At 29.5% G+C, this 26,298-nt stretch overlaps 1 protein-coding gene across 1 annotated transcript; it reads left to right on the top strand.

The window, feature by feature from the left end:
* Positions 1-18,489: 18,489 nt before the first annotated feature.
* LOC114737784 (monogalactosyldiacylglycerol synthase 2, chloroplastic-like) lies at positions 18,490-22,984 on the top strand. Its single transcript, XM_028925750.1, has 8 exons — positions 18,490-18,854; positions 20,332-20,504; positions 21,116-21,277; positions 21,358-21,499; positions 21,659-21,883; positions 21,982-22,044; positions 22,244-22,318; positions 22,499-22,984. Exons 1-8 carry the CDS (start codon positions 18,570-18,572, stop codon positions 22,757-22,759), a joined length of 1,386 nt encoding a protein of 461 aa, XP_028781583.1. The 5' UTR covers positions 18,490-18,569; the 3' UTR covers positions 22,760-22,984.
* Positions 22,985-26,298: the final 3,314 nt, after the last annotated feature.

The raw sequence follows: 26,298 nt of genomic DNA, 5'->3' as shown, positions 1-26,298 counted from the left end.
TTTTTTCCTGCCGTCTCCTCAAATATTACCTCTGGTCCTAAATATAAAAGTTAATTGACTAATTTGAATATATTAAAAAAATAAGTTAAATTAGTTTATTGACTAGAACTATTATTATTAAAAGGACTATCTTGAAAAAAAAAAGTATTAGAGACAAAATATATTGAGATGTTATATTTAAAATCAAAATAAAAGTTAAATATAGTCTTATATTAAGGATCGGATGTAGTATATACTTAGGACTTGTTTGGAATGATTTATAAGTAACGTTTCAAACGTAATTTATGGAATATGAGAAAAGTATGTGAGAGGGGTTTTATATTTATTTGCATGAAAATATTTATAAGCACTTTTACAACATTGATCCAAAGTCCAAACAAGCCCTTATATGGACAAAATTATAGCAGACGTAAATTTTTCCTTCATCCATATAATTGCAATCACGTTGACAAAATGAAGTGAACTATTTTTCCCTAATAAATTTAAGTATTTAACCATGGATGTCCTTTTACCAATTTAATTTAAAATTGTTCTTCATATTGCTACATATTAAAGTAGTTTTGTTTTGCCAAACAAGACATATTTTTTTGACAAATGCATACTGATGAATTAATTAATAAAGTGATTTGTACCCTCCAACTATGGTCATTAGTAATTTTAGTACTAGCGCCAAACAATTAAAGTTCTTAACTTAACCATGAAGTTAAATGGTTAATAAGGTCTTCCTTAAAATAAGATCCCTACACACTCTAGATTAGTTTTTTTCTCCCCTTCTACGGCGGGTGGTGAACTTTTTTAGTACAAGAGCCATGTCATGATAGAAGTAAAAAAAAAAGGTGAAAAAAGAAAAGTGAAATAATGGAGAAAGAAGCAATATATACTATATTTTTTAATAAGAAAGTAAAAGGGTTGCATAAAATTAAAAGAATAAAATAAAGGGGTATCTAATCTGATAATAAATAACAATGTAAAGGCGGGCCACCAAATGGGAAACGGGATCACCACCTTCCTTGCTGACAGTTGGCAACTTGATTAACATCCACGTCACTGTTAACTCATAGGTGAATTGTCACGTTCATGATACTTACATCTTCATTTACTTATTATTATTTAATTATTATTTCAGTTTTTTTATCTTCACACTCCATCGCCAAAAAAACAAATTTATAAAAAATTCTTCAGACCAACTCACGTTTTTTGTATTATAATAATACGACTCATTTGATATTTTTTTCTTGTAATCTAACAAATCCATACTAGCTAGTTATATTATTATACCGGTATTTCAAATATTATTATAAGGTTTTAAGAAATAGATTTAATCATTCAAAAATTCGATAACAACTGTGAGTATGTAATAACAAGTTTAAGTATAGAAAATGGCAATAAAATTATAAGAAAATTAAGAGCAGTCATTTCTCATCCTTTAGTATATTCTTCATTTTGTAATTTTTTGTTTGTTTCATTTTATTTTGAAGTAAGTTACAAAAGGACTCATATTTATGGATTATTATTAGGTTAAGTAACTTCATCCCAAGTAGGCAGCAAAGGTTGATTTAGTGAATAAGGATTTTTAGTCCATATATTTTACAGTGTTTTTATTAGTAAGTAATTTGGTAAATATTTACAAGTGATACGTCTTAACTTAATAAATCTCCAAGACTTAATTTATCTAAAATATATTGTGTGAAAGAAACAAGAAAGCTAGTTGAGAAAGAAAGGTATTGGTTTTGGGATATCAAATTAGAGATTGATTATCAATTAATTTGATCAGTTGATATTAAATCAGACAAGTTCAAAACTCTTCTATTGGTATTTATTTTTCATATTTAAATCTTGAATTTGAGACTTTACTTAAAAGAAGTAGGGGTATGGAATTGTATGAAACAATAGTTTAGGCAACTGCAATATATAAATTCCAGTCTCGCTGATAAACTCCTAGTTTGCTATAGAATTTGATGTTGTTTTTGGAGGTTTAATTTTATCATTATTATGCATTAATTGAATATTTTGAGTGGAATTAGAAAGGAAAATAATTTTCGGAATTTGTGGATAAATTACCTTAATATGCTTATAGTTTCCAGAATTTTATTATTGAAATTGTTAATACCTTCCATTTAAAATTTCATTTTCAGGTTAATGACTAAAGAAAAATAAAAGAAGCATTGGAGGGTAATTTGGGCAGCAGATGAAAAAAGGACAAAAATGCACCGTTTTGACTACAGATCCAGATGACCTCCAGGGCACACTAGACTTCACCATCTCATACCTGATCCCTCTCATTTGCTCCATCTTCGTCTTGCTATCTTCGTCACTCTCATGATTTCCATCTCCTTCCACCTCACGATATCTCCATCCCTCCTCGTCTCATACTCTCCGCCAGATTCACTTCATCCATGGATGTCGTGCTCCCAAGAAGAGTCGCAAAGCTCAATCGAAGCATGGGTGGCTAATCAGTCTGTGTTCACCTAGGGATGAGCCGATGCTTGAGTCCTGGATTTGATTGAAAGGGAGTTTCTCTAATTCATTTGTTCTATTCTGATTCTGTAATGTGAGTAGTCGAGTTGATTCACTCATCTTGTAGCTTCATATTTGACATCGAGTTGTATGTTGTGCAAACTTGTGAATCTGACTAAGTTTAGAAGATTGGCTCATCATTTGTAAGCTCGAGTTGAGATTGCTCCTTCTTTTTCTTCTATTGTTTTGCATCATGAATCTTGAATCGAGTTGATTTAGTATTCATAATCAATTCAATATTTTCTGAGATAGTGCACAGTCATGGCTGTCAGTAGAAGGATTGATTGTTAAGCTTCTTCTCTTAAGCCGAAGAACTATTTGCTTGCTATTAGGTTCTACGGTAGTAGGTTCTGATAGTTAAGAGAGCCAGCAAGTTGCTGGTCAACATCCTTACTTCGGTTTCTTAACTCCTAATATTAATTGGACTAGGAAGGCAAAGGTTATCTCTAGGGGAACACCGTCGGTTCATTGTTCATCACTGTCATCACTCTTTTCTTCTTTCATCCATATTATTATGCAAATTAAAACCGAAACTTAAAAAGAAGTAAAGTTAGGCTATAAAACCAGAAAATCAATTAACCAAATCCTTCATTCCTTCCATTCATTAATTTGTTAATTTGAGGTCTAGTGGATTAGCTAAGGAATTCAAATATATAAAAAGGCTCCTTTGTGAATCAACCTAGGCTAGGCTACTATTCTATATAGTTTAAATCTAGTTTCTTTGAAGAGCCCCTACGGCAAGGCTTTTTCACTCGCTTGTCTTTTCAGAGAAGTTAATATGTAAGTTGTTTGATTAATTTTGCATTTGTAAAGTTATAATTATTTGTTTTTAAAAATATATTATTTTTTATTTAAAAGGCAAAAGTTAGACTTCTCTTTCTTTTAGACTTCTCTTTCTTTTCGTTGTATTAAAAGAAACAAAAGGTTAGACTTCTTCCTCTCCCTATCTTCAATCAAGTGACGTGAGCTAACAAATAAGGTGATGTATGAGTAGAAGGGAAACATTCAATTTAAAACATGTACTGACCTTTAATAATTTGTGATCTTTGCATCTTGTTCAAATGTAACTCTTATAATTAAATAACCAACTCAACTAAACTTTCAACTCTATTAATAAATCTCAATAATCAATTATATGCCTCTTTAAATTATATTTATATATATAATCTCTTCAGGCTTTGAATTATTTATTTACTACTTTCAGTACTTAATATAAGAGTTAAATAACTAATATGAAGAGATTGAGGAAATTAGTTAAGTTAATTATTTATCATAAATATATTTTGATTTGCTTAAACTATCATTTTTAATCATATACGCTGGAACTATTTCTTAATCAGAATCCTTATAGTCAATAGGGATATTTTAAATAAAAACATTATAAATTTGAAAGACAAAGTGGATTAAGGTTCCATATTTATATTAAGAATCGGAAGTAGTATACATAAAACTATACACTTTCATAGACGTGCTAGATAAGTAATGAACAAAGTTACTAGTTAAAAAATTTTATACTTAAATATTACCTTTAGTTCTTAATATAAAAGCTAATTGACTAATTTGAGTAGATTAAGAAAATTAGTTAAGTTAGTTATTTCTAATAAACATGTGATGTATTTTCTAAAATAATTTTACTAATCATATGTATTAGTTAAAACTAGCATTTAATGAAATATCAAACATGTGCAACTATTAAAAGGATTATCTTAAAAAAATAGATAAATATGAGACATAAAATAGATTATGATTTTATATTTAAGATCAAATTAAAAATTAAACTAACTTTTAAATTAAAAAGCGGAGGTAATATATAATTTAGATTTCTTTTTTTTTTTACCAAGATATAATTCAGATTTCAAAAGACAAACTTGTTCTCAATTTTTCATTAGAAAATTGGCAATGGGTTGAAGAGAGGGAATGAAGTTTAAAATGCTGTCCGGTGGGAGGTGAATGGAGGATGAGCTGGCGTCCCATTCCGAAAATTTAGTATCACTGAGTGAGAGAGCGTGTTTTAAACGCATTTGGTGCCACGTTACATTCATTCCATTCAATTCCACTTTACCTTATCAAATGCTTTTTTTAATTCCCAAATCAAAAAGCCAACTCAGATTGATGATATTTCCCTGTCATTCTGTTTGAATAATTCAACCAAACCGCTGCCTTCCCACCAAATTATATATGTTCTCACCTCCTAACTTACATAAACGGAAAAAATATAATAATATTTTGATTCTTTGTTGCCGTAGTAAATAGTAGAGTAGAGAAAATAAAATTTGTTTCTTCCTCTTTACAAAAATAAAATAAGAGAAATAGATTGTGACGTTCACTAAAAAAATCCTTTTCGTAGCTAATCATTTATTAAGAAAAATAAAAAAACTTAAAAATAATGAAAAAGAAATAATATATATTCCTCCAGTTTTAAATATAAAACTTATTTTATAGTAGAAATTTATACTATAAATAGATTTTATATTTAGGACTGAAAGAGTATTTTTTTTTTTTTTTGCTTGTATATAAATGTGAAGGAGAATCAGCATAATAAAACAGATGGAGAAAGCTTTTGTTCTTCATTTTTAGATGATGTTGACAAAGTCTCTTGCATGAGGGTGTATTGGAAAACGTAACATATTCTTACTTTCCTCTTAAGCAACTTCCTTTCTTTCTTCTTTCTTCTCTCTTCTTTTTATTATTCTTCTGGGCTGTTTTGGTAATTCAACATAATGCCCACCATCTCCTCCTAGTCAAATAATGTGAAAGCTTCTTTATAAATAGAAAATCATGAGTTTGATCTCCCTTGTCAAATCAATCCATTAGTATCTATCTACATTTTGAATTAAAAAAACCAACATAATGTATAACTTACCTATTCTATCAAATAAGAATGATCGAACTATTTATCTCAATATATACATCCCTAAAATTTTATTGTACTTTCTTATAGGAAAGGAAATACTAGTAGTGAGTATCCAATTAAAAAAATTTTGGCCAATAATTCATAATACAATAATCCTTAAGATATTGAATTAATAATGATGTGATTTGGTGATTAAACTTAGGATAGAACAGCTCATAATGGTGGTAGCTTAGAGAGAGAGAGAGAGAGAGAGAGCATATGGTTGAGAATAAGAGAGGAGTGTGCTGTCATGGGGAAGAGGAGGTTAGTGAAGCTAGCTGGCTAGTGAAAGCTCCCAAGTTGGTATGCTTTGTTTGGGGATTTGGATTCATAATCCTAATCCCGGTTTGGTTTATAAACTCTTGTGGGATCCGGGAATTCAGATCATTGTCATTTTTAATGTTTGGTGGGTAAGGTTGGATTGGGACGAGGTTTTTCTGCCAAAGTATTTGATCATGTTGCATTCAGGAATGATCGAATATCCCGTCTATCTCACATGCTATTATTCTCCCAATATCAGTCATGGGTCGGATTCGGGTCGGAATATTGTATGATGGACATGTTTATTCACTTTGTCCTCAGTATATCTAATAATCCGAATTATTATCTTATATTGGTATCTCTCTAGTTAAAATAATTAGATATTAGAAATTGGATGATAATAAATTTGGATCATTCATAGACATTTATGACAATAATTGATTTAGGACGTATACTTTCTAAGTTCATTATACAATAACCAATTTAAAAAAATAACCATTTTCTAATGACAATAGGTCTAGGAAGCCCATTTTTTCCCTTTCTTATGGACGCCTTTTAGTTGGTCTCTAAGAACCGGTTTAGAATTTTTTCCCCTAAATTGTCTTTATCTAAACCGAATCTTTTAAAAGTCATTTTTAACAGATTTTTTTAAAAAAGTTTTACTAGTAACATATACACCCCAATTAAACAGAAACATATTTAAAAAAAAGAAATACAAGCAAGCTAACCTATTATGTAGCAGAGCATGAACACACCAACTGTACATAATGACAAACTAGAAGCTGCATGAGATTAAGGACAAAGACAAGACAACAACCAACTTTTTTTCCCCAGGTATTGATATTTTCCTTTTAGAAGTAATCCTATTCAAAAAACTGTCAGACGCTGAATGTGAGTACCTCTTTCAATAGAAATTCGATCTTTAGTTTATCACGTTATAAGGAACTAATTCTCTCTACTATATCCGATTTGTAACAACCATCTTTTAGTTGCATGGCCAAACCCTCTTAAAACAAAGGGCCGATCTAACATGCTTAAAGGCTTTGACTAAAGTGGAAGTTAAGTGACTTGGTTACAGTTACTACAGAACTAGAACCCTGATATGAACGCCCTCAACCCAAGAATGGCTAGTTATTAGAACTAATCGACAACTAAACATGGTTAGAGATAGAACAGCACGTCATACCCACAGCTAAAATAAATAAATTAATTAACAACACGGTTTAACATATAACCGAAGCAGTGGATTAATGTTGAGGATTGAAAGCCTGCATTGGGCTTCCTAGCTAGACTCCAAATTAAGACAAATCCGAAACCAACTACTGAACAAAGTCTCATGGGGAACCGGGCCCAATAAAGAGAATTAGAGGCGACCCAAAGACTCAATTATGGACTTACCCCATTACGCAACACCCAAAAATTCAAAGTGTTGGCAAAAAACTGAAGGACTTTTTTTAGCAAAAACAAAACGTAGATGAGTTGGGCCCCAGAAACTTATTAGAGTCAATATACACCTCCAAACTCAGAAAGTATTTCCAAAGATACTTGTAAATAGCTCACTAGCAAGGCCCTCACATCAGTAGCAAAATTCAAATGTAACATCCTAATTTTCATATCTCTATGATTTAAACAAATTTTTATTAAGATAGAATATGTAGAGGTTAAATATATACATAAACAATTAAAATAATTAAAATTATATGTATTTGTGTATATGCATAAAATATATATATAAATGAATAAAATAACAATATTAAGAAGCCCCACATTGACTAAATGATGGGAAAATAGATAAAATACCAATATGAAAAGTCCCACACCGACTAGTTATTAGAGTGAAGGAGTTTGATGAGCCTATATATAAGAGGTGATGGGTGGAATTTGGAGTAAGCAAATAATTTTCGCACATATCTAAGGTAGTATCAGAAAAGTACTAGTTTTGAGTTTGTTAACCGTTGGATTGGACTAAAATTTGGTCAGCCCATTTGGGACATCTAAATAGTCAATTCTAATGGTTGGATCGTCAATATGATCTCTTTGTTACAAGTTATTAGATGTAAATACTACTATGGTATTCTCAAGTACGAGCTTTGTTTGTATTTGACTGTTAGCTAATAGCCTAGGTAACTAAATTTTTATCTGTTACATGTATTGGTATGAGATTGGTGAGTGATTTTATAACCAAGTATGCATATGTTATGTTTTGGTATGACCAGTCTTGTGAGATACTATTTTGAAAAGAATTGACACCATTTATGTCATTAGAAATTAATGATTATGACTATAAGATATTATTCTAAAATTTATTTGATTTTGCATATAAATATGTTATTGTGAACCTTATACATCTAGTTTGGTTGGGGGAGGAGATGATTGGAGCATACAGATATATACATGCCACGTGGTATTGGCCTCCATACAGAGCTCTATGGTTGGCCACTATTATTGTCCCACTAGTTTTTTGAAGAACTACGACACCCTACTAGTTCTTTGAGGGGGACCCATAGTCCACTAAGTGCCCTGTGGTCTTTAGCAGGTCCATATCACTCGTGTGGTAAGTTTGTCAGAGTAGCCAGTCAAATGAAAAGAACTTAGCCCATGGGTCCAATCGGCCAAAATAAGGAGGATATAAGGGTGGATTTGGGGTTCACATATTGCATATGACATGGTATCTACATTTGATATTGATATCTTTTGAGTAAAATCAAAAGTATGTTATCTCTTTTGAAATTATCAGCTACATGAGATTGGCAGAAATATCTAACCTATATGGTTATTGTGAGTTTGACTGTTAGATAAATATCTATTGACTGTTATTAACTCGATGTATTCCACTTGACATCTCGCTAGCCTATGCTAATGTGTGTGATAGGTAGGGATTGACTTACTGAGATATTGTCTCATCTCTGTTGTTTAACATTTTCTAGGTAAAAGCTTTAGTGGAGGGACGTCAGAGAAGGCTTAGAAGGAGTAAAGCTATATTAGTGACTTGTAACGTCTCCTCGATTTATGAGTTATGTTGTTTTCTGTATATTGTCACCTTAGGATAAAATGTGTTTAATTGATTCATGCATTATTATATTTTATGTCATTTGATTTGTATTGTTGTGATATGCATGCTAGTAGTTGGCTTGAGGCCTAAGATCGCATATGATTTGTTTATGAATTTATTATGAAATATGAATTAAGATTTAATTATTAATATTTTGATTTATGAGCTATATTATATGTTGTTTTATAACCATATTAGACGAGATTAATCCTTTTTTACATAGTTTGTATTTGAATGAGTTAAGAAAAGTTCTTTTATCCATGATAAGATATATAATTGGATGCTGCTCTTTTCCATCACAGATAACATTATTATATAATTAGTTAGTGTAGATGAATGTAATATAATTTGGATTTGTATTTAGCATTGCTTGGATATAAAAAGTTATTTCTTAAAGTTATTATGAAAAAATTAAGTTTATCGGTTTATTTAGGAAGGTTGTTTTATCAAACTTATAACTTTATGGATATAAGCTAACTCTTCATTAATCGGAAAGATTCTAAAAATATAAAAGCTTCATTCGTATTGGCTTTTTTAATCCTAGAAGTCTCTCAAAGACCAGTTTAAAAGCCCGTAGCTATTTTGACCTAAAAATTATGTTCAGATTGGCATTAAAGTCACCAAAATTGTCGGAAAAATCACCCAAAAAAAATATCTATTAAATTTTAGAAAGACAAATAGGTTATGTTGAGTACTATTGTAATGGTTTTCATTACAGTTATAATTATTTTTATTATTCAAAATCTATCAAAATTACTTATTTGTCATTTTCAAATTCAGTAAGTATTTTTTTGTCATTTCCTCAAAAGTCTAGACCTAAAGCCACATTTTGCAATTCTTGGGTTTACAAAACCCTAAGACATGTTAAGCACTAAATATAGGTATCTCTTCTAAGAGGAACATGAACTTTATTTTCTCATATTGTAATAAATTAATTTCTTCTACGAGACTTAAACTTGATATTGCCTTCAATCCTAAATATGAGATATAGTTTGTAGTACAATCCGATTTTAAGATTGCACTACAAATTATATCTTATATTTAGGATTGGGGTTAGTGTTACACAAAATTTTGTCCCAAAAAACAAAAAAGAAGTATTACACAAAATCAACTTTTACCCCCCGCAAAATTCTTGCAACTTACAACCAAGCATATACGCTTGATGATACACGTAATTTGAAGAACAAAAAGGGAACTGATCCAACGCCATAAGGCTAGAGCACGGAATCAGAAGGAAGTCAAGGAACTAACGGGGGTTGGTCCAAGTGGTAAGCGGTTTGGTACCGCTTAGATGAAGTCTCGAGTTCGAGTATCAGCGTATGTAGAAATCCTTGTTGGGAGACTCACCCACCACAGCCAGGTGTGCGACGCGGGTCGAATTCAGATATAGTTAGAGTAAAGCTCTGATGAATTGGATGGGCAACCAAAAAAAAAAAAGAAGGAAGTCAAGAAGCGAAGCACAGTGCATACAGCTAAGAAAAAAGTGGTCCAATTGGACTAACCTAGTTTTATCAATCCAAAAGTGGGCTTGTCTTGCAAATAGATTGATAAAAAATTATAAAATAGAAATAACCATATCCCAATTCAAAAATTTCATGATCAAATTTTAGACCAAATAACGAGAGATATGTAAAAAAAACAGGTCCAATTACACCTATTCCTAATCCTAAATGGAATGGAACGGAATGGAACGACGCAGGATCTATATTTAAACATAGCATCTATGTAGATATACTGGAATGACCCCTTCTCATTATGCGACATATTCAAATCCACAAATAAAAATAAAATAAAGAATAATAAGGTCTGGTTATTTGTCCAAAAAAAAAAAGCTGGCTAGATTAATCGGCTTGGTTTAACTTGAAACCAAAATTAAATGGAAGCGAACATGTCATATCTGCAAAATAAGGGATGATAGTTTTATTATTCTAATAATCACTGATGGTCAGTTTGGCACGATGGAAATAGAAATAAAATGGATGGGAAGAAGTGAGAATTTTTTTTAATAAATTCGAATTAAAAAACTGCAAAAATAAAGTTAAAAGTTTTTAATTAGCTTTTCTTACTCTGTTATTTTACATATTCTCTTTATTAAAATCTTATATTTTTACTTTTCTAATTTTTAAAATTGAACTCATTAAAATTGTTCTTTAATTCAAAGATATCTATATATACTAAATCCAAAAAAGAAAAGGATATATTTGTGCCGTACAAGTTTAGCAAATGAAATATATATGTATATAAATGAAATACATATAGTTCTAAATATAAAACTTATTTTGTAATATAAATTATATTATAAAATAAATTTTATATTTAATATTAGAAGAGTATTATTTAAGGAATTTTTATGCATAAGTGCGAATGAAGAGGATGGCAGGAGCATTGTCGCTGGAAAAAAGTAGAGTGGGGCCAATGATAACGAAATGTGAATCGGTCTATGTTTGCGCCGTGAGATATGAAAGGACCAAAGTAGGGTAACGTCACGCTATGTGTCTGCTTTGCTTTGTGACTTAGTGGCTGGCAAAGCATGCCACTGTGCTCTGCCACGCTGTCAGTCTTCGCCAGCTCAGCGCTCAACAGTTACGCTTCGATGCTTCTCGCTCACGCTACTTAAATGGGTCCGGTTGCATTTCTTATCACGCCTGGGTAATAAACTATTGTCTCCAACTCTCCATTCCAACTACTCATGCTTAAATATAATTTTTTATATTTTTCTCTTATTTATAATCTCATAATTTAAAACATTATTTAATAAACAAATGACTTATACTTCCTCCCATTCAAAATATAAGATACATTTTGCTGCAAGGATTTATTTTTTTTAAAAAATACATTTCAATTTTATCTAATCATTTAATGAGTTTTTTTTTTAAATTTTACCTCTAGCACTTTCTCTATGTTACTTTTATCTCCTATATATATATTTTCCCTCTTTTTTTTTTCACTTATTACTTCTTTAATATGCCTTACATATTTATTATTTTAAATTAATTTTAACAGATTTATTGATAAACATAAATCGGTTAAATAATGTTTACCACTATGGTCCTTATTATTAGATACCGCAGTAGTCCTAGCTGTAAACGATGGATACTAGGCATTGTTACTTATAGGAGCTTTTCACATATAAATGAGAGCAATGGATAAAATCTTTCACTTTTGCCCTTATTTAAAAAAGTATTAAATACTAATATATTTTTTCTCACACATTCCTTCTCTCTTTCCCTTTGTTGTAATTAATAGGAGTATAATTAAAAAAAGCATTAAAAAGGATACAAATGACAAATAAAAATGAGCAAAATCTCTTCCTACAAGTTACAAATAATATGAACTCCAGTGTTATATTTTGGACAAGGGGGAGGGAGTATTATGGACAAGCATGTAATTGGATCCCTATTCTCCATTTTTTCCTTTTTGATACAGATCCCTATTCTTCATTTTGTTTCAAGAGATATGTATAAATTTGTCGGATGGCTAGTGTGTCATATCCAACGTTCCTTTGGTATTGAAAGCGGATAGTATTTTTTTTTTGGGCCAAATTGAAAGTGGATAGTTGAATAAACCAGTTGAGACAGTAATTTAAGGACTAGTAATTTAATTAGATTGATTATAATTAAAATAATATTTAAATTAAAAAAATTAATTCATAAGTATATAAAATATTTTTGCATAAATTACATATAATCTAATAAAATATTTTGGCCAAAAAAATCTACTCCTCCGGTCCTAAATATAATATCCTTATGCATACTAGTATAAGGGTTTTAGGAGTAATAAAATATAATTGTTAAAGTATAAATAGGATTTTTTTTTTTTTTTGGGGGCAGGAACCAAAAGTAAGATTCCACAGGTATGGTTCGTTCCAAAAGCGACCACTTATTTTGTAGTCTTTTTCATAGGCTAAATAATATTTTAGGACTCGGTAGTAACATTACTTATAATCAAAGAATTTGAATTTCTCTGGGGAAAAAAAAGACTTTTGATTTTTTTTAATGAAATTTTAAAATAACGAAGATCCCAAGTTGAAATTAATTTTAAAATAATTTTTGAGTTAATTTTTTCGATGACCATGTTTCATCTTTTCAATAATCATCTTCAATATTTTTAATACCTATCTTTGATATTTTAAAACCTTGTTCAAGTCGAGCCATAGTATTGCAAACAAAATATATACATTAAATTAAAAAATATATATTCATTGTGTTTTTCTGTTCACTCTACACCTAACAAACACAATTTTTCATGTGCATGATGGTACAAATGTCCAAATTATTGTGAGGTAGTTTGGACTTTACCAGTAAGAATACCCATTTAAAGTTGAGGGCGATGTGAGATGTCTCCCCCACTGCCCAACTTTTTCTTACCTTCATATTGGGCTCCACCTTTGGCATAATCCCCCACTCATTCGGCATCTTCCCTTGTTATTCTCTTCTCACTTCTAATTTTTTCTTTTTTCGACAAGATCATACTACTTTCTGTTTTTAATATAAGATTTAGTTGACTAATTTAGAGAGATTAAAAAAATTAGTTAAGTTAGTTATTTGTAATAAATATGTGTTGTCTTTCCTAAAATACCTTTATTAATAATGTGTACTAATTAAAATTATCATTTGATAAAACATTTAACATGTGCAAACTACCAGGACTACCTTAGAAAAAAAAACATAAATATGAAAGATATAAATATACTAGGGTCTTATATTTAGGACTAAAATGAAAGTCAAACAAACTCTTATATTAAGGACCAGATATAGTATTCAATTCATCATTTGTTTATGGTATTAAAAACCCCCATTCAGATTAGTGAACCGATTCCCTGACTAATTAATCTGATCAAGAGTTTTGGATAGATTAAATGGATTATACATGAATATTCCATTTACTTGTGAATTAATACATTTTTAATTTAAACATGACTCTTTTTACATGATTATATATAAATATTTTTGTTATTTTAATTAAATTATATTATTTTGATAATAATTTGGTTGACCCCAAATATGGAAGAAAAAACAGGATCGAACTGGCTTGTTTAATCAGAAAACTGGTGAACCGGCCAGTAGTCTGGTTTGGTTAAGGTATTGAGTCAGCCAAAAATCGAATCAACATCAAAGCGGTGTAAACTGGTTATGAATTGATTTTGGATGATTATATTGCTATTGGTCTTATTTTTTTCATTTAGCTTCTAATATCTCAATTACTATAGATTTGAATGAATTTTAATGATGATTTTGGTATCAATAATTATTAATTTTAGTTACTGAGGAATTATAAAGATCAAAATTTTCAATGTTATTGTGCTTAGTTATTGTTACAATCAAACTATTATTGTATTTCTTTATATTTTGTCATTAGTGATTATTAATATTGTTATATTTATTCTTTTTCATTAAATTATATTATTTTAATATCATTGGTTTGATCTTGAGTTAACCTCAATCTGACTCGTTGATATTTGAAGCACTACCTCAACCAAATTAGTGTTCAGTTCGATTTTTGTGTTTCTTGACCCCAATTCAATCATAATTGACTGACCTGTAAATCAATATCTTGAGTTTTGTATTGTGGTGGTTTTATATTTTAAAGCGGTGTGATATGCTGAGAAAATGTGTTGTCAAACCAGACGCGACAGTTGTCAATCCTTACACCCTCAGTTGTCAACTACTGCTCTTTCAGTTGTCAATGCAAACTTAAAAAAAAGAAGAAGGGTAATTTGGTAAGTAAACAAATAAAATTTAATACAAAATTTTTTTTGAGACTTTAAAATAATTTCATGATTTCAAGGGACTTTTTTGTATTTAATTCCCTTGAGTGGGACCTGATTGTCATTTTCCCTATTATTTCGACAGTTGTCAATCCTTGCATCTTGAGTTGTCAACCACTGCTCTTTGAGTTGTCAATACAAAGTTTTAAAAAAAAAGAAGGGTAATTTGGTAATTAAACAAATAAAATTATTACAAAAAGGTCCCTTAAGACTTCAGAATAATTCATGATTTTAAGAGACCTTTTTGCATTTAATTTCCTTGAGTGAGACCTAATTGCAATTCTCCCAAAATAATAAGTTGACCATTTTGCCCTGGGACAACAGAGAGCAATCAGGGCATCTTCAACTTTCCTTTTAGCCAATAGTACATACATGCGCAGGCGTTTTTAAATGCGTTATTGGTTGTTAACACCATCCATGATTCCATTCCCCAAAAGCAAGAATTACTGATAATTAAAATTTTATTTTTTAAAAATAAAGATGTTGAATAATAAAAAAAATTACTCCTAATTTATATTTGATATGATTAATCTGTAAGTTCTTACAGTTTTATGCAATTTTTAAATCAGGTTTCTATTTTTTTTTTATCAGGTCCCTATAGCATTTTTTTCTTTTTTTATCTAGTCCTTTTATTTTTACCTAATTTTTAATCAAATTCGCATAGTTTCAATTGAGTCATAAAAAATTACAGAGATCTACTTGAAAACAAATGAAACTATAAGGATCTTATAAAAGGAAAAAAAATTATAAGAATTTGATTAAAAATGAGTAAGGACCTGAGGAAAAAATTATAGAAACCTAATTTTTTTTAATAAGGGAAACAAAGTTAAAAATCAAATAAAATTATGAGGACTTAGAAACTAATTATTCTTTTATATTTTACTCGTGATAATTGAGATCATATGAATATATGTAAATTTATGCCATCATTTGCTGCGTAATCATGTGAGTGTGAAAGGGTGATATATTTTATTCCTTATATTTTTCTTTCTCTTTTACAATATCGTGTAATGTGTGTAAAATTAGAGGAAAAAAAATTCAATTTAAAACACATTTAGTGAAGTAGCTACCATTTTTTGATATTGATGAATTGTTTAAAATAATTTATATTGTGGACTGGAGGGTATCTCAAATCAAAGCATTAATTCGGAAACAAAATACACAAAATGGATTCAAACAAAATATATGTTTAAATTATTTGTGTTCATACAAGTAAACAATTATTGCCAGTAATTAACAATAAATAATTGACCCCCATAAATTCTTCGTCGTTATTGCTGATTAAAAAATTGGCCAACTTGGATCGGGGGGAAAAAAAAAAAGACCAACTCATTTCAGCTCGTCTACCCATTCCCACAAATATAATTGAAAATTTATTTTTCAATTAAAAAATGGATACTAATAATTAAAAACGAATTAACAATTATTTGATATTTTATTAGTAATAGTTGAGAATTATTATTTTATTATTATTTTTACCATAAAACATCATACGGTCTTTTGTTCAGTTTCACTATTGATTCCTCCATTAATTTCTCCATATAAATTTATAAACAGAAACTTAAATATGAACTAGTTTTTATGTAGTAGCAATCACAAGTCTAAGCCACAAAATTATTTAATTCTTCTCTTCAAAATTATTTTTCTTTTCTTTTGTCTATGGATGGCAAACCAGCCTTCAAGGAGATGCTTTCTTTATCAATGTCCTTTTCTTCAAATTAAAAGTCATTTTTATTAATCCTATCAAAGTTTTAATGGACTCGCAAACACAACATATCATTAGTTCCAAATAGCAGATGGAAATCAATGTTGAAATGATCTTTAATTTATTTTTTTAGGAAAAAATTTGCATTCATATTAATTTGTTAGTTGTTACTGTTTCAACGTGCTTAAATTTGTACTTAATAAATTCTTAGATTATTATGAAAATTAGTCTAATTATCGCAGTTATTATAGTTTATTTCTTAAAAATATTTATTTTTAACTTCTTTACTAAAAGTTATATACAACTTTTTTTATTTTAAAAAAAATAAATTCATTGATTTTTAAAATAATTCTTTTACGAGTATTGCATGAATATATATTATCTCTCATTCTTAATATAAAAGCCAGTTAACTAATTTAAATAAATTAAAAAAATTAGTTAAGTTTGTTATTTATAATAAATAGGTGTTATATTTCTTAAAATATCTTTGCTAATCAAATGTATTAGCTTATTACAAGGATTATCTTTAAAAAATAGATAAATATAAGAGACAAAATAGATTAGAATTTTATATTTAGGATTCAAATAAAAATCAAATAAGATATTATATTAAGGACCATATGTAGTAATTCTTTTAAAAACAGAAGTGTAAATAGAAAACTTTTATTATCATGATATACTTAGTGTGGTTCTTCTTTTTTTTTAATGGAAATTAGTATTACAGTGAAAATTGTTATAAACTTTATATTATTTTAGTTCTATTTATAAGGTAATTCTAACATATTTTATTAAAATAAAAAAATTAAATCTCATTATCTACCAATCAATTTTTAATTTCATCTTTATTTAATATATACACTATATTTTAATGGCTTGTTCCTCATAAATAATAAATGAAGGGTATAATTACATATTAGTGTAAAAAATTTAATGATATCATTAAAAAATAAAAAAAATTTCTTAACCTTATAAATAGAATCAAAAGAATACTAAATATTAAATTATTTTTGGTAAAAACAATAGATATTGTATTAATTGATATATGGTGTATTCATCGGATATGTCATTTGTGGAAAAAGTAAGAGAATAATATTAATATTTTGAAAGACTTTTCTAACTTTTTTTTGGATTACATAAAGAATTTTGCAAAAATTTTATTTCCGGATTACGGAGAGATTTTTTTTTTGAAATTTTATTTTAGGATCACTTACCGTAACCATATGACTACTTCGAAATACTCTTGTCTCGTAGTGACGTGCAAATTGCAATTTCTTGAAGCATTACATCATTTTGCTTCTAAGTGATGATGTTGAGCATAATGATCCAAAACAGTGAAATGAAAAATTATTCCTTAAATCGATCTTTTAAAATTTTTACTTAAAACCTCTTAAACATAATAACTATTTTCAAAGATTAAAAGTATTATGAATTTTCAATTAAATTTATAAACATTAACTTTAAATTTATTTTTGTTAAAACATTTAAAATTGCATTTTCCTCAAGAGTTAATATACCCCTTCTTATCTTACGCATGGAATTATCAATTTTTTTCAAAAAAGAATGAATGAAAATCGAGACATGCAAAGTATATAGAACAAAATTGATAGTAATTTTGGTTATTTTATTATGAATCCCATTAAAATAATTATGATAATGCTTAAGATTTGCAAGTATTTTTTGAGTTTGTAAGCATATCCCAACCTTAATAAGTCCTTAAAACTCAATTGACCAAAATTGAGTTATTTCATTATGCGGCCGAAGATGCAAAGAAGCAAAAGCACAAGGGCATCTCGGAAAACCGAGACATGCAAACTATGTAGAACAAAATTGATAGTAATTTTGGTTATTTTATTATAAAACCCATTAAAATAATTATAATAATGTCTAAGATTCTGTAAGAATTTTTGAGTTTGGAGGCATATTAATGAGTTCTCAAAACTTAACTCAAATCAACTTTCATATACCCAAAAAAAAAAAATCAAAATACGAGCCCTTGCGTGTAATTTGTCCGACAACAACAATATCCTGCAACGTAAAGGCGCAAATGAGTCATTTCACCATGCGGCAGTAGATGCAAATAAGCAAAAGCACAAGGGCATCTCGGAAAAAACACAAAGTTACGAAGCAGAGAAGATTCGAATCTTATAGTCCGAACATTCCAAAACCAAAGCGGATCTGACGGCTATGAGGCACCAAGACCACACCAACCTGCAATAAAATTCCCAGCATAATTCTGTCTCCAAGCGAATATAACAACCTCTGCTCTCTTGGCACACACTGATTCATCATCACCACATTTTTCCGCTTCATTTTCCTTTTCATTTTGCCTGAAAATTCACATTTGACTGTTCGGTGAGCCTCCAGTTTCTGCGAAATGGTGATTTCTGTGGCCTCTCCGCCGAACTCCATCGCGGAGAAGGTGTTTCAGAGGGTTGGAGCATACTACCATGGAAGTAACAGCCAGAGGAGGTGCGTTAATTCCAAGGCTCCCAGCAGTAGTAGCAACGAGGATGGTGACACCGGGATGGAGCTCGTTCAGATTGGAGCTGAAACCACCAAGAACGTCTTGATTCTCATGAGCGACACCGGCGGTGGCCACCGAGCTTCCGCCGAGGCCATTCGTGACGCTTTTCAAATAGAATTTGGCGATGGTTATAGGGTAATTTCTTCTTGTTCTTGGATTAGCAGATTTTAGGAGTCAATGAAGTCGTTTCGTGTTCCATGCACCTATCAAATACTTCAAATCTCATTTCACCACTGTCGTTTTGGTCCTTTCTGCTTCCATCTTCTCTTGATCTGCCATGGTTGCTTTGTTTTATTCTCCAGTGAAGGTCCATTCAAATTATTGTAAAAGCATAGCTCTGTAATTTTCTTGAACCTATTTGGAGTTTTGATTTTCTGGCTCTTGCTTTTGTTTTCTTCCAGGAATTTCTGGCGTTCGCATTCCGTGCTCATCAGCCTGATGAGCACGGAGTGCTCAGCACCCAAAACGCATAGCGTTTTGGGTGCTGAGCATTTTTATTTTACTTTTTTGTTACAAAAAAATTTATACCATCTCAAATTATTAATATAAAAATTATATTGATATTTAATTTAATCTTAAATATAATATTCTAATCTGCTTTATCTCTTATATATGTATTTATTTTTTTCAATATAGTCCTTATAATAATTGTACGTGTTAAAAATTTAATCAATTGGTGATTTTAGTTAATACACATAATTAGTGAGAGGCATTTTAGAGAAAACAACACTTATTTATTACAAATGACTAATTTAACTAATTTTTATAATATACTTGAATTAGTTAAATTAACTCTTATATTAAGAATCAGAGGAAGTATGTATTAAAATTATTTTCGGTTAACATTTATCTAGTACTTAAAAATATTTTTTTAGATGTTTTCAATATCTTAAAGTATTTTATGATTTATTTAGTACCTTAAAATATTTTTTCATGTGCATTTAATGTTTTAAAAAATTTTCTATTTCCTAATATTCTATCATAAAATATCTTAGAATACTAAAATTTAGGATACTAGATAAATCATAAAAGACTTTAGAATACTAGATCCTGAAATATGTTTTTAGGTAAGCCCAGTCACAAAGTATTTTAAAATAATGAACATATATGAAAAAATATTTTAGGTACCAAATAGATCACAAAATACTTTAAAATACTAGATTTTTAAATATTTTTTCAAATGCATTGTCAGAAAATATTTTAGAACACTAAATACATATGAGAAAATATTTCAGGATATGATAAAATATTTTAAAATATTGAATATGTATAAAAAAACATTTAAGAATATTAGATAAACTTTAACTAAAAATAATTCTAATACATAAATTTTTTTAATTAAAAAAAAAGGTCCCTCATGCTCAGCACTCAAAACGTCCACGTTTTGAGTGCTGAGCACTCCGTGCTCATCAAGATGATGAGCACGGAATGTGGATCCGAATTTCTGTGCTCTATTTGATGTCATCACTTTGTCGTTATGTCTTTATTTTCTTTTGGGGACTCTTTGGTTTCCATTTTTTGGTTTGTTCTTTATTAATATCGAATCTGGTTTTGCTCCTTCAATTAGCAACTTGACTATCTTGCTCATCAGATCATCTCTTTCCATGTTCAGATATTTGTGAAAGATGTGTGTAAAGAGTACGCGGGGTGGCCATTGAACGACTTGGAGAGATCATATAAGTTTATGGTTAAGCATGTCCAGCTATGGAAAGTTGCATTTCACAGCACTTCTCCTAGATGGATTCACTCCATGTATCTAGCTGCCATGGCTGCCTATTATGCCAAGTATATTCCTTCTCTGTTACAAATCTAGACAATTTGCTAAAGGACAATTATGAACTACTTGTTGAATTACCTAACCTACTTTAGCCTAGTTTGGAATCACATTCATAATTACTTATAAATATGTAAATCAAGACAAAATTTTTTGACATAATTATATTTTATAAATTACTATAAAAAGTTGCTTATAAAGCATTTCAAACGAGTTTTTTATTATGAGAAACTGTAAAAAGTAGTTTCATCGTAACCTAAAGCAACTTTTTCTTTAAATAATTTCATATACTTTTAACCTCATTACTTCTATTCATTCTTTGTTATGACGACTTTATGGACCGCTTATTACTCAATATCAATTATTTGTTGGGAATTGCAATTATGGTCTTTTACCTTTCTCGCTACAAGCCAATAATTTCTCTTAACTGAAAACCTTATTAACAAGTTGGGGGCGACGCACTAATGATATTTTCAAAAAGTAGTTTCTTTTTTATTTATTTATTAATTTTCACAAAGTAGGCTCAGAATTTTGTAATGTTTTGAGAATAGGAATTGATAACGGAACATGGGTAGGCATCGAAAGATGTTTTCTAAGCTGTATTGCCCTGTATCCTTGTCAGGGAAGTAGAGGCGGGACTGATGGAGTACAAACCAGATATTATAATCAGTGTCCATCCCTTGATGCAGCATATTCCATTATTGGTTCTGAAGTGGCAAGGTTTGCAAAAGAAAGTGATATTTGTCACTGTGATCACTGATCTTAATAGCTGCCATCGGACTTGGTAACTTCTCCAAAACATTTCGATTCTGAAACTTATTTGTATTCTCGTAATGTTAAATCTGACCTTGAAGCTATTCACAGGTTTCACCCTGGGGTCAATCGATGTTACTGCCCATCTCAGGAGGTTGCCAAGAGAGCTTTACAAGATGGCCTTGAGGAGTCTCAAATCCGAGTTTATGGCTTACCCATTAGGCCTTCTTTTGCCCGTGCAGTCCTCTCAAAGGTATCTACGGATGCCAGAACTGTGATTGTGGAGATACACTGACTAATAAAACATAATATTAATTAATTAATTTTAGCATATTTTTACAGAGAATTTGTCCTAATTGCTGTGTTGGAATTATGAAACTAAGTTTGTTTTTCTCCCAAATCTTGGCTTTAGGATCAAGTACGAGAAGAATTTGGTATGGATCTTAGCTTGCCAGCAGTTCTACTGATGGGAGGTGGTGAAGGAATGGGTCCTGTCAAGGAAACTGCAATGGCTCTGGGCGAGTCACTCTATGATAGAGAAGCCGATAAATCGATTGGGCAGTTAATAATCATTTGTGGTCGTAATAAGACCTTAGCATCTTCACTTCAATCTCTAGAATGGAAGATTCCAGTGAAGGTAATTAATTGGATTCACTCAAACCACTTGCATCTCAAAAGCAGAGCACAAAAGGATGGCAGTCATTAAAATTTCTGTTTCTGTAACCTTTTGAGCAGGTTCGAGGATTTGAGACTCAGATGGAGAAATGGATGGGAGCCTGTGACTGCATAATAACAAAAGTAAGTCAAACCACTTGAGAAAGTCTTGAATAAGCTCCCTGCACACAAAAGGACTTTCAATCAGCTGATAGAAACTTGCCAAAATAGATGTTATACCGGTTGGTCCCACCACCTAATGCATCTATTTTGGTAATTGGCGTTTTGCTAATATCTTGAGTGTGATGAATAAAAAAACTGATCGTTTCTATGGGGTTTGCAGGCTGGACCCGGTACAATAGCAGAAGCATTGATCAGAGGGCTTCCCATAATACTGAATGACTATATTCCTGGACAGGTAAATCAGAAATAATGAATTATGAATAAACATTATTTATTTATAAATAAATAATTTACTAATTCAAGATAAAAATTTTCTTTTTTTTTTTCCCCCATCAAACTGTCATATGCTTTACCAATATATGGTTCTTCTATTGCCTTGGCATTAACTCATATATAGCTGTGATGGTGACTTCAGGAGAAAGGTAATGTACCTTATGTGGTAGACAATGGGGCTGGTGTTTTTACCAGAAGTCCCAAGGAAACAGCCAGAATTGTAACAGAATGGTTCAGTACAAATTCAGAAGAGCTCAAAAGGATGTCTGAGAATGCTCTCAAGTTAGCACAGCCAGAGGCAGTTTTTGACATAGTGAAGGACATCCATGAGCTTGCTCAGCAAAGAGGACCTCTGGCGAATTTCCCTTACAAGTTGACCTCATCATTCACTGGCCTATTCTAATTCTTATCTAGGGTTTGCTTCTTCTAGATTAGTTTACCTCCCCTTCCTGTTAGAATTAACTTGTACAGTTAGCTTCACAGTTTCATTCTTTAGCCCATTTGCCTGGCTTGTTCACTGAGCTATAAAGTCTGATGAACAAGCTCTGGTATTAGGAAGAATTGGGTTTTATTTATAATGTGATAATGATGTATTATCAGTGTCAGTCTAGTGGCCCTCTTCTTTACATCTTCCTTTGACCTTTTTTTTTTAAAATTTTTTCTTGGAGATGTAAATTAGCTTTGGAACAAAATTTTTGCTCTGTGGCTTTGTGATTTGGATGTGTACTTATTGTCTACGGTTATCTATGTTTTTAACCTTTGGAAGCAAGCTGTGAAATTTTCTTGCCTTTGAATAGCATCTTGTTACAAGTTTGCTTGAAGCTGAAAAGCAAGGCCACAATAAGGTGATAATTGCCATAATTCTCAGAAAAGATAAGGACATGAAACTTGAAAGCATGACAAAAGCAATATGTTTCTAAGCAAGGAAATGAATGGTTAAAATGACACTTTGAAAATTATATTAATTAGAGGGATAAGGAAACATAAAAATCCTAGTTCTTTATTGACATTCAAAAAATATCAATTAATCAAAATATTCCACTTCACAAAAAAAATACTTGTAGAATTTCTAACTTTTATATTCGGTAATTCATTTGAAAATTCTAGAACTTAAAATTGACAGAACAATAGAATATAAGCATGCGCGCATATATACAACGCACATATGTTGAAAATTTTGGAATTCAGCTAGAATCATTTTCATTTAATTTTTTTTTCATATTTATTCCTCAATTTTAGAAATTTTAAAATTTAAGTTTATGAAAAAAAAAAGATATACAAGTTGAAAATAATAATTATAATATAAAGTAAATAATAGTTTTAAAATAGTTTTCTTTCTCTTCTTACAATCAAATGTATAAACTTTGTTCTACTTCAGTTGACTCCGGAACCAAATTGCATTGTGCTTTTTCTCATCATTTTTACTTTTATTTATTTTTTTAATGATTAATTCCTAACCAGTCCATAAGAAGGGGCAAAAGTTGACAACACAGTTTAATTTTCACTAGGATAAAATGTTTGCACAATTTCTTAAGTGTTTATTTATATTACTGAGTTTTTTTGTTGAAAAATAGAATGTAATTTAACTGATTTTTAACTCAACATAATGATCAAGTCATTCATTTTTTTTATCAATAGTAATTGAAATGAAAAAAAAAAGTTGTTACTGCACAAAAAAAATGACATTGATTTCTCTTACATTCAAAAAATTTATGTTTGTCTAAATTACACTTGAAATCATTCTTGTTTTAAAAATATCGCTTGACCTATGTCTGATGTATATTCGTCTTGGTCATGAAAAAAGGGACTATTAATTACATTGTTCTAATTGTACCCTTTCACAATTCTCTAAAGAGACTGCTTATGAGGGATAATATGTCTTTAAAAATGATGTATTTAATAAGAATAAATCAGTTTTGTTTTATTTTTAGACAATATCAATAATTTAATTATCCTCCTGGATTGCGGTAAGAAGTTAAAAATAACTTATTAATTTAAACAAACTTCTTACCCTTTATCATCTTTCACTAAATAAATTTATTCTTGACAAAATATAGGATTTGACTGAATTAAACCTGTTTTTCTTTTTGGTTTCAAAAATAGCATCTGCTTTCTTCAAATTTGAATATATTTACGAAATGTGTCTTTTTTATTTATAAATGAATAAGTTAATTTGTACTCCTCCGGTCCTCAATATAAGAATTATTTAACTAATTTGATTAGATTAAGAAAATTAGATAAATTAGATAATTATAAAAAATATGACATGTTTTTTCTAAGATACCATAATTATCTTTCTTAATATCCTTACTCCCTCTTCTATTTGATTATGGTTGAAAGAGTATCCATAAGGGTAATTTAGAAAAAAATTGATAAATATGAAAAATAAGTCTTATATTTAGGATAAAATCAATTCAATAATTAGATACTATATTAAGAACTGGAAGAGTATATAACATTAGATTTTGATTTTATTTTTATACAACAATCAATGTTTTTGAAACTGGCATAAAACCACGATAAGTTTAATGTCAAAGTAATTGATATGATTGTTAATACCTATGTAGAGTAGCCTAGAATGTTCACTTCACAATAATGAAACTCTCTTTTTCAAATGTGCATATAAATTAAAGGAAGTGTGAAGGAATAATGGATATAGAGACAACTTTAATTTTTCAGAAGATTCCATTTATATAATATGATTCGGATAGCCTTTATGTTTTTCCACAGAATTTGAATCTGAACCATGGTTCAATCATCTTATTCTATATTCTCTTGGGATTAATTATAGCTAGTCGGAATATTTTTTTTTCAACTGAGAATGAGAATAAAAATAAAGAATGTTTAGTTGTTAGAATGATTTTTATGAGAATGTGAAAAAGAAGGGAAATGAGTTTTAATCGAGTAAAATACATTATGTTTGATATGCTCTGAAAATGTATCTAACTATAAAATAATTTAAGAATGGAAAGAAAAATTTATTACATGATTGGATAAAGAAATATTTGCTGGTTAATGGAACAGAGTTTATAAGAACATGAATGCAACTGAAAATGATACTACCTCCTCTACTTAATATAAGAGTTAGTTGACTAATTTGAGTATATTAAAAAAATTTGTTAAGCTAATTATCTGTAATAAATAAGTGATATTTTTCTTAAAGTACCATTGTTACTCAGGTGTATTAGCTTTAACATTTGATAAAAATTTTAACACGTGTAATTACTATAAGAACTATTTTTAAAAAAATAAATATAAGAGACAAAATGGATTGAAAATTTATATTTTATACCAAATTGAAAGTTAAATTAATTAAGAATAAATAATAAGTTTTGATATAATGAAATAATTATGTTTTTCTTGATAATAGAAAATAAATACTTGTTGGCTATAAAAAGAATGGAATGGTAGTGTCAAACACGAAAAAGGTAAGAATGCAAATTCTAAAATCATCTCATTATAAACATTAACATTCTATTAAATTTGGACAGGAATATTGAAAATCGTTTTTTATTGGAATGATAAAAAGAAAAGTCACTATGTGGTTTTACGAAAAAATAATTATTAAAAGGTGAAAGTATATGTTTAATCCTTTAAATTTATATTAATTTTTAGTTTTAGTTTTTTAAATTTATAAAATATATTTTTAGGCTCTTAATTTTAACGTAGTTAGTTTTAATTAAGGGAAAATGTTGACTAGACAAATTTAAACGGGGATTCTATAATTAAATACTGCCAAAGCATGTTTAAATTCTAAATTTTTTAATATAATTATTTTTATACGTAAAAAGAAATTGATATTTTGGACAAAATATGTTATGGTACAAAATGCTTCAGAAAACTTATACGAGAATCCATTCAGCTTGATTCATCTTTTCGGTCTCTGATTCTTTTTTATGCCTAATTTAGTCACTGATTATTAAATTCAAGTATTACGATGAC

The sequence above is a fragment of the Neltuma alba genome, unplaced genomic scaffold, assembly GCF_004799145.2.
Source record: "Neltuma alba isolate B1F8T4 unplaced genomic scaffold, ASM479914v2 tig00002799_pilon, whole genome shotgun sequence".
Classification (NCBI taxonomy): domain Eukaryota; kingdom Viridiplantae; phylum Streptophyta; class Magnoliopsida; order Fabales; family Fabaceae; genus Neltuma; species Neltuma alba.
The sequence above is the reverse complement of the archived record's forward strand: the minus strand, read 5'-3'. Positions and strand labels throughout refer to the sequence as shown.

Coding starts and splice junctions, on each gene's coding strand:
- LOC114737784 (XM_028925750.1), top strand. CDS start 18,570: ATGGTGATTTCTGTGGCCTCTCCGCCGAACTCCATCGCGGAGAAGGTG. Junction 20,505..21,115: donor ATGGCTGCCTATTATGCCAA/GTATATTCCTTC, acceptor TATCCTTGTCAG/GGAAGTAGAGGCGGGACTGA. Junction 21,500..21,658: donor CCCGTGCAGTCCTCTCAAAG/GTATCTACGGAT, acceptor TCTTGGCTTTAG/GATCAAGTACGAGAAGAATT.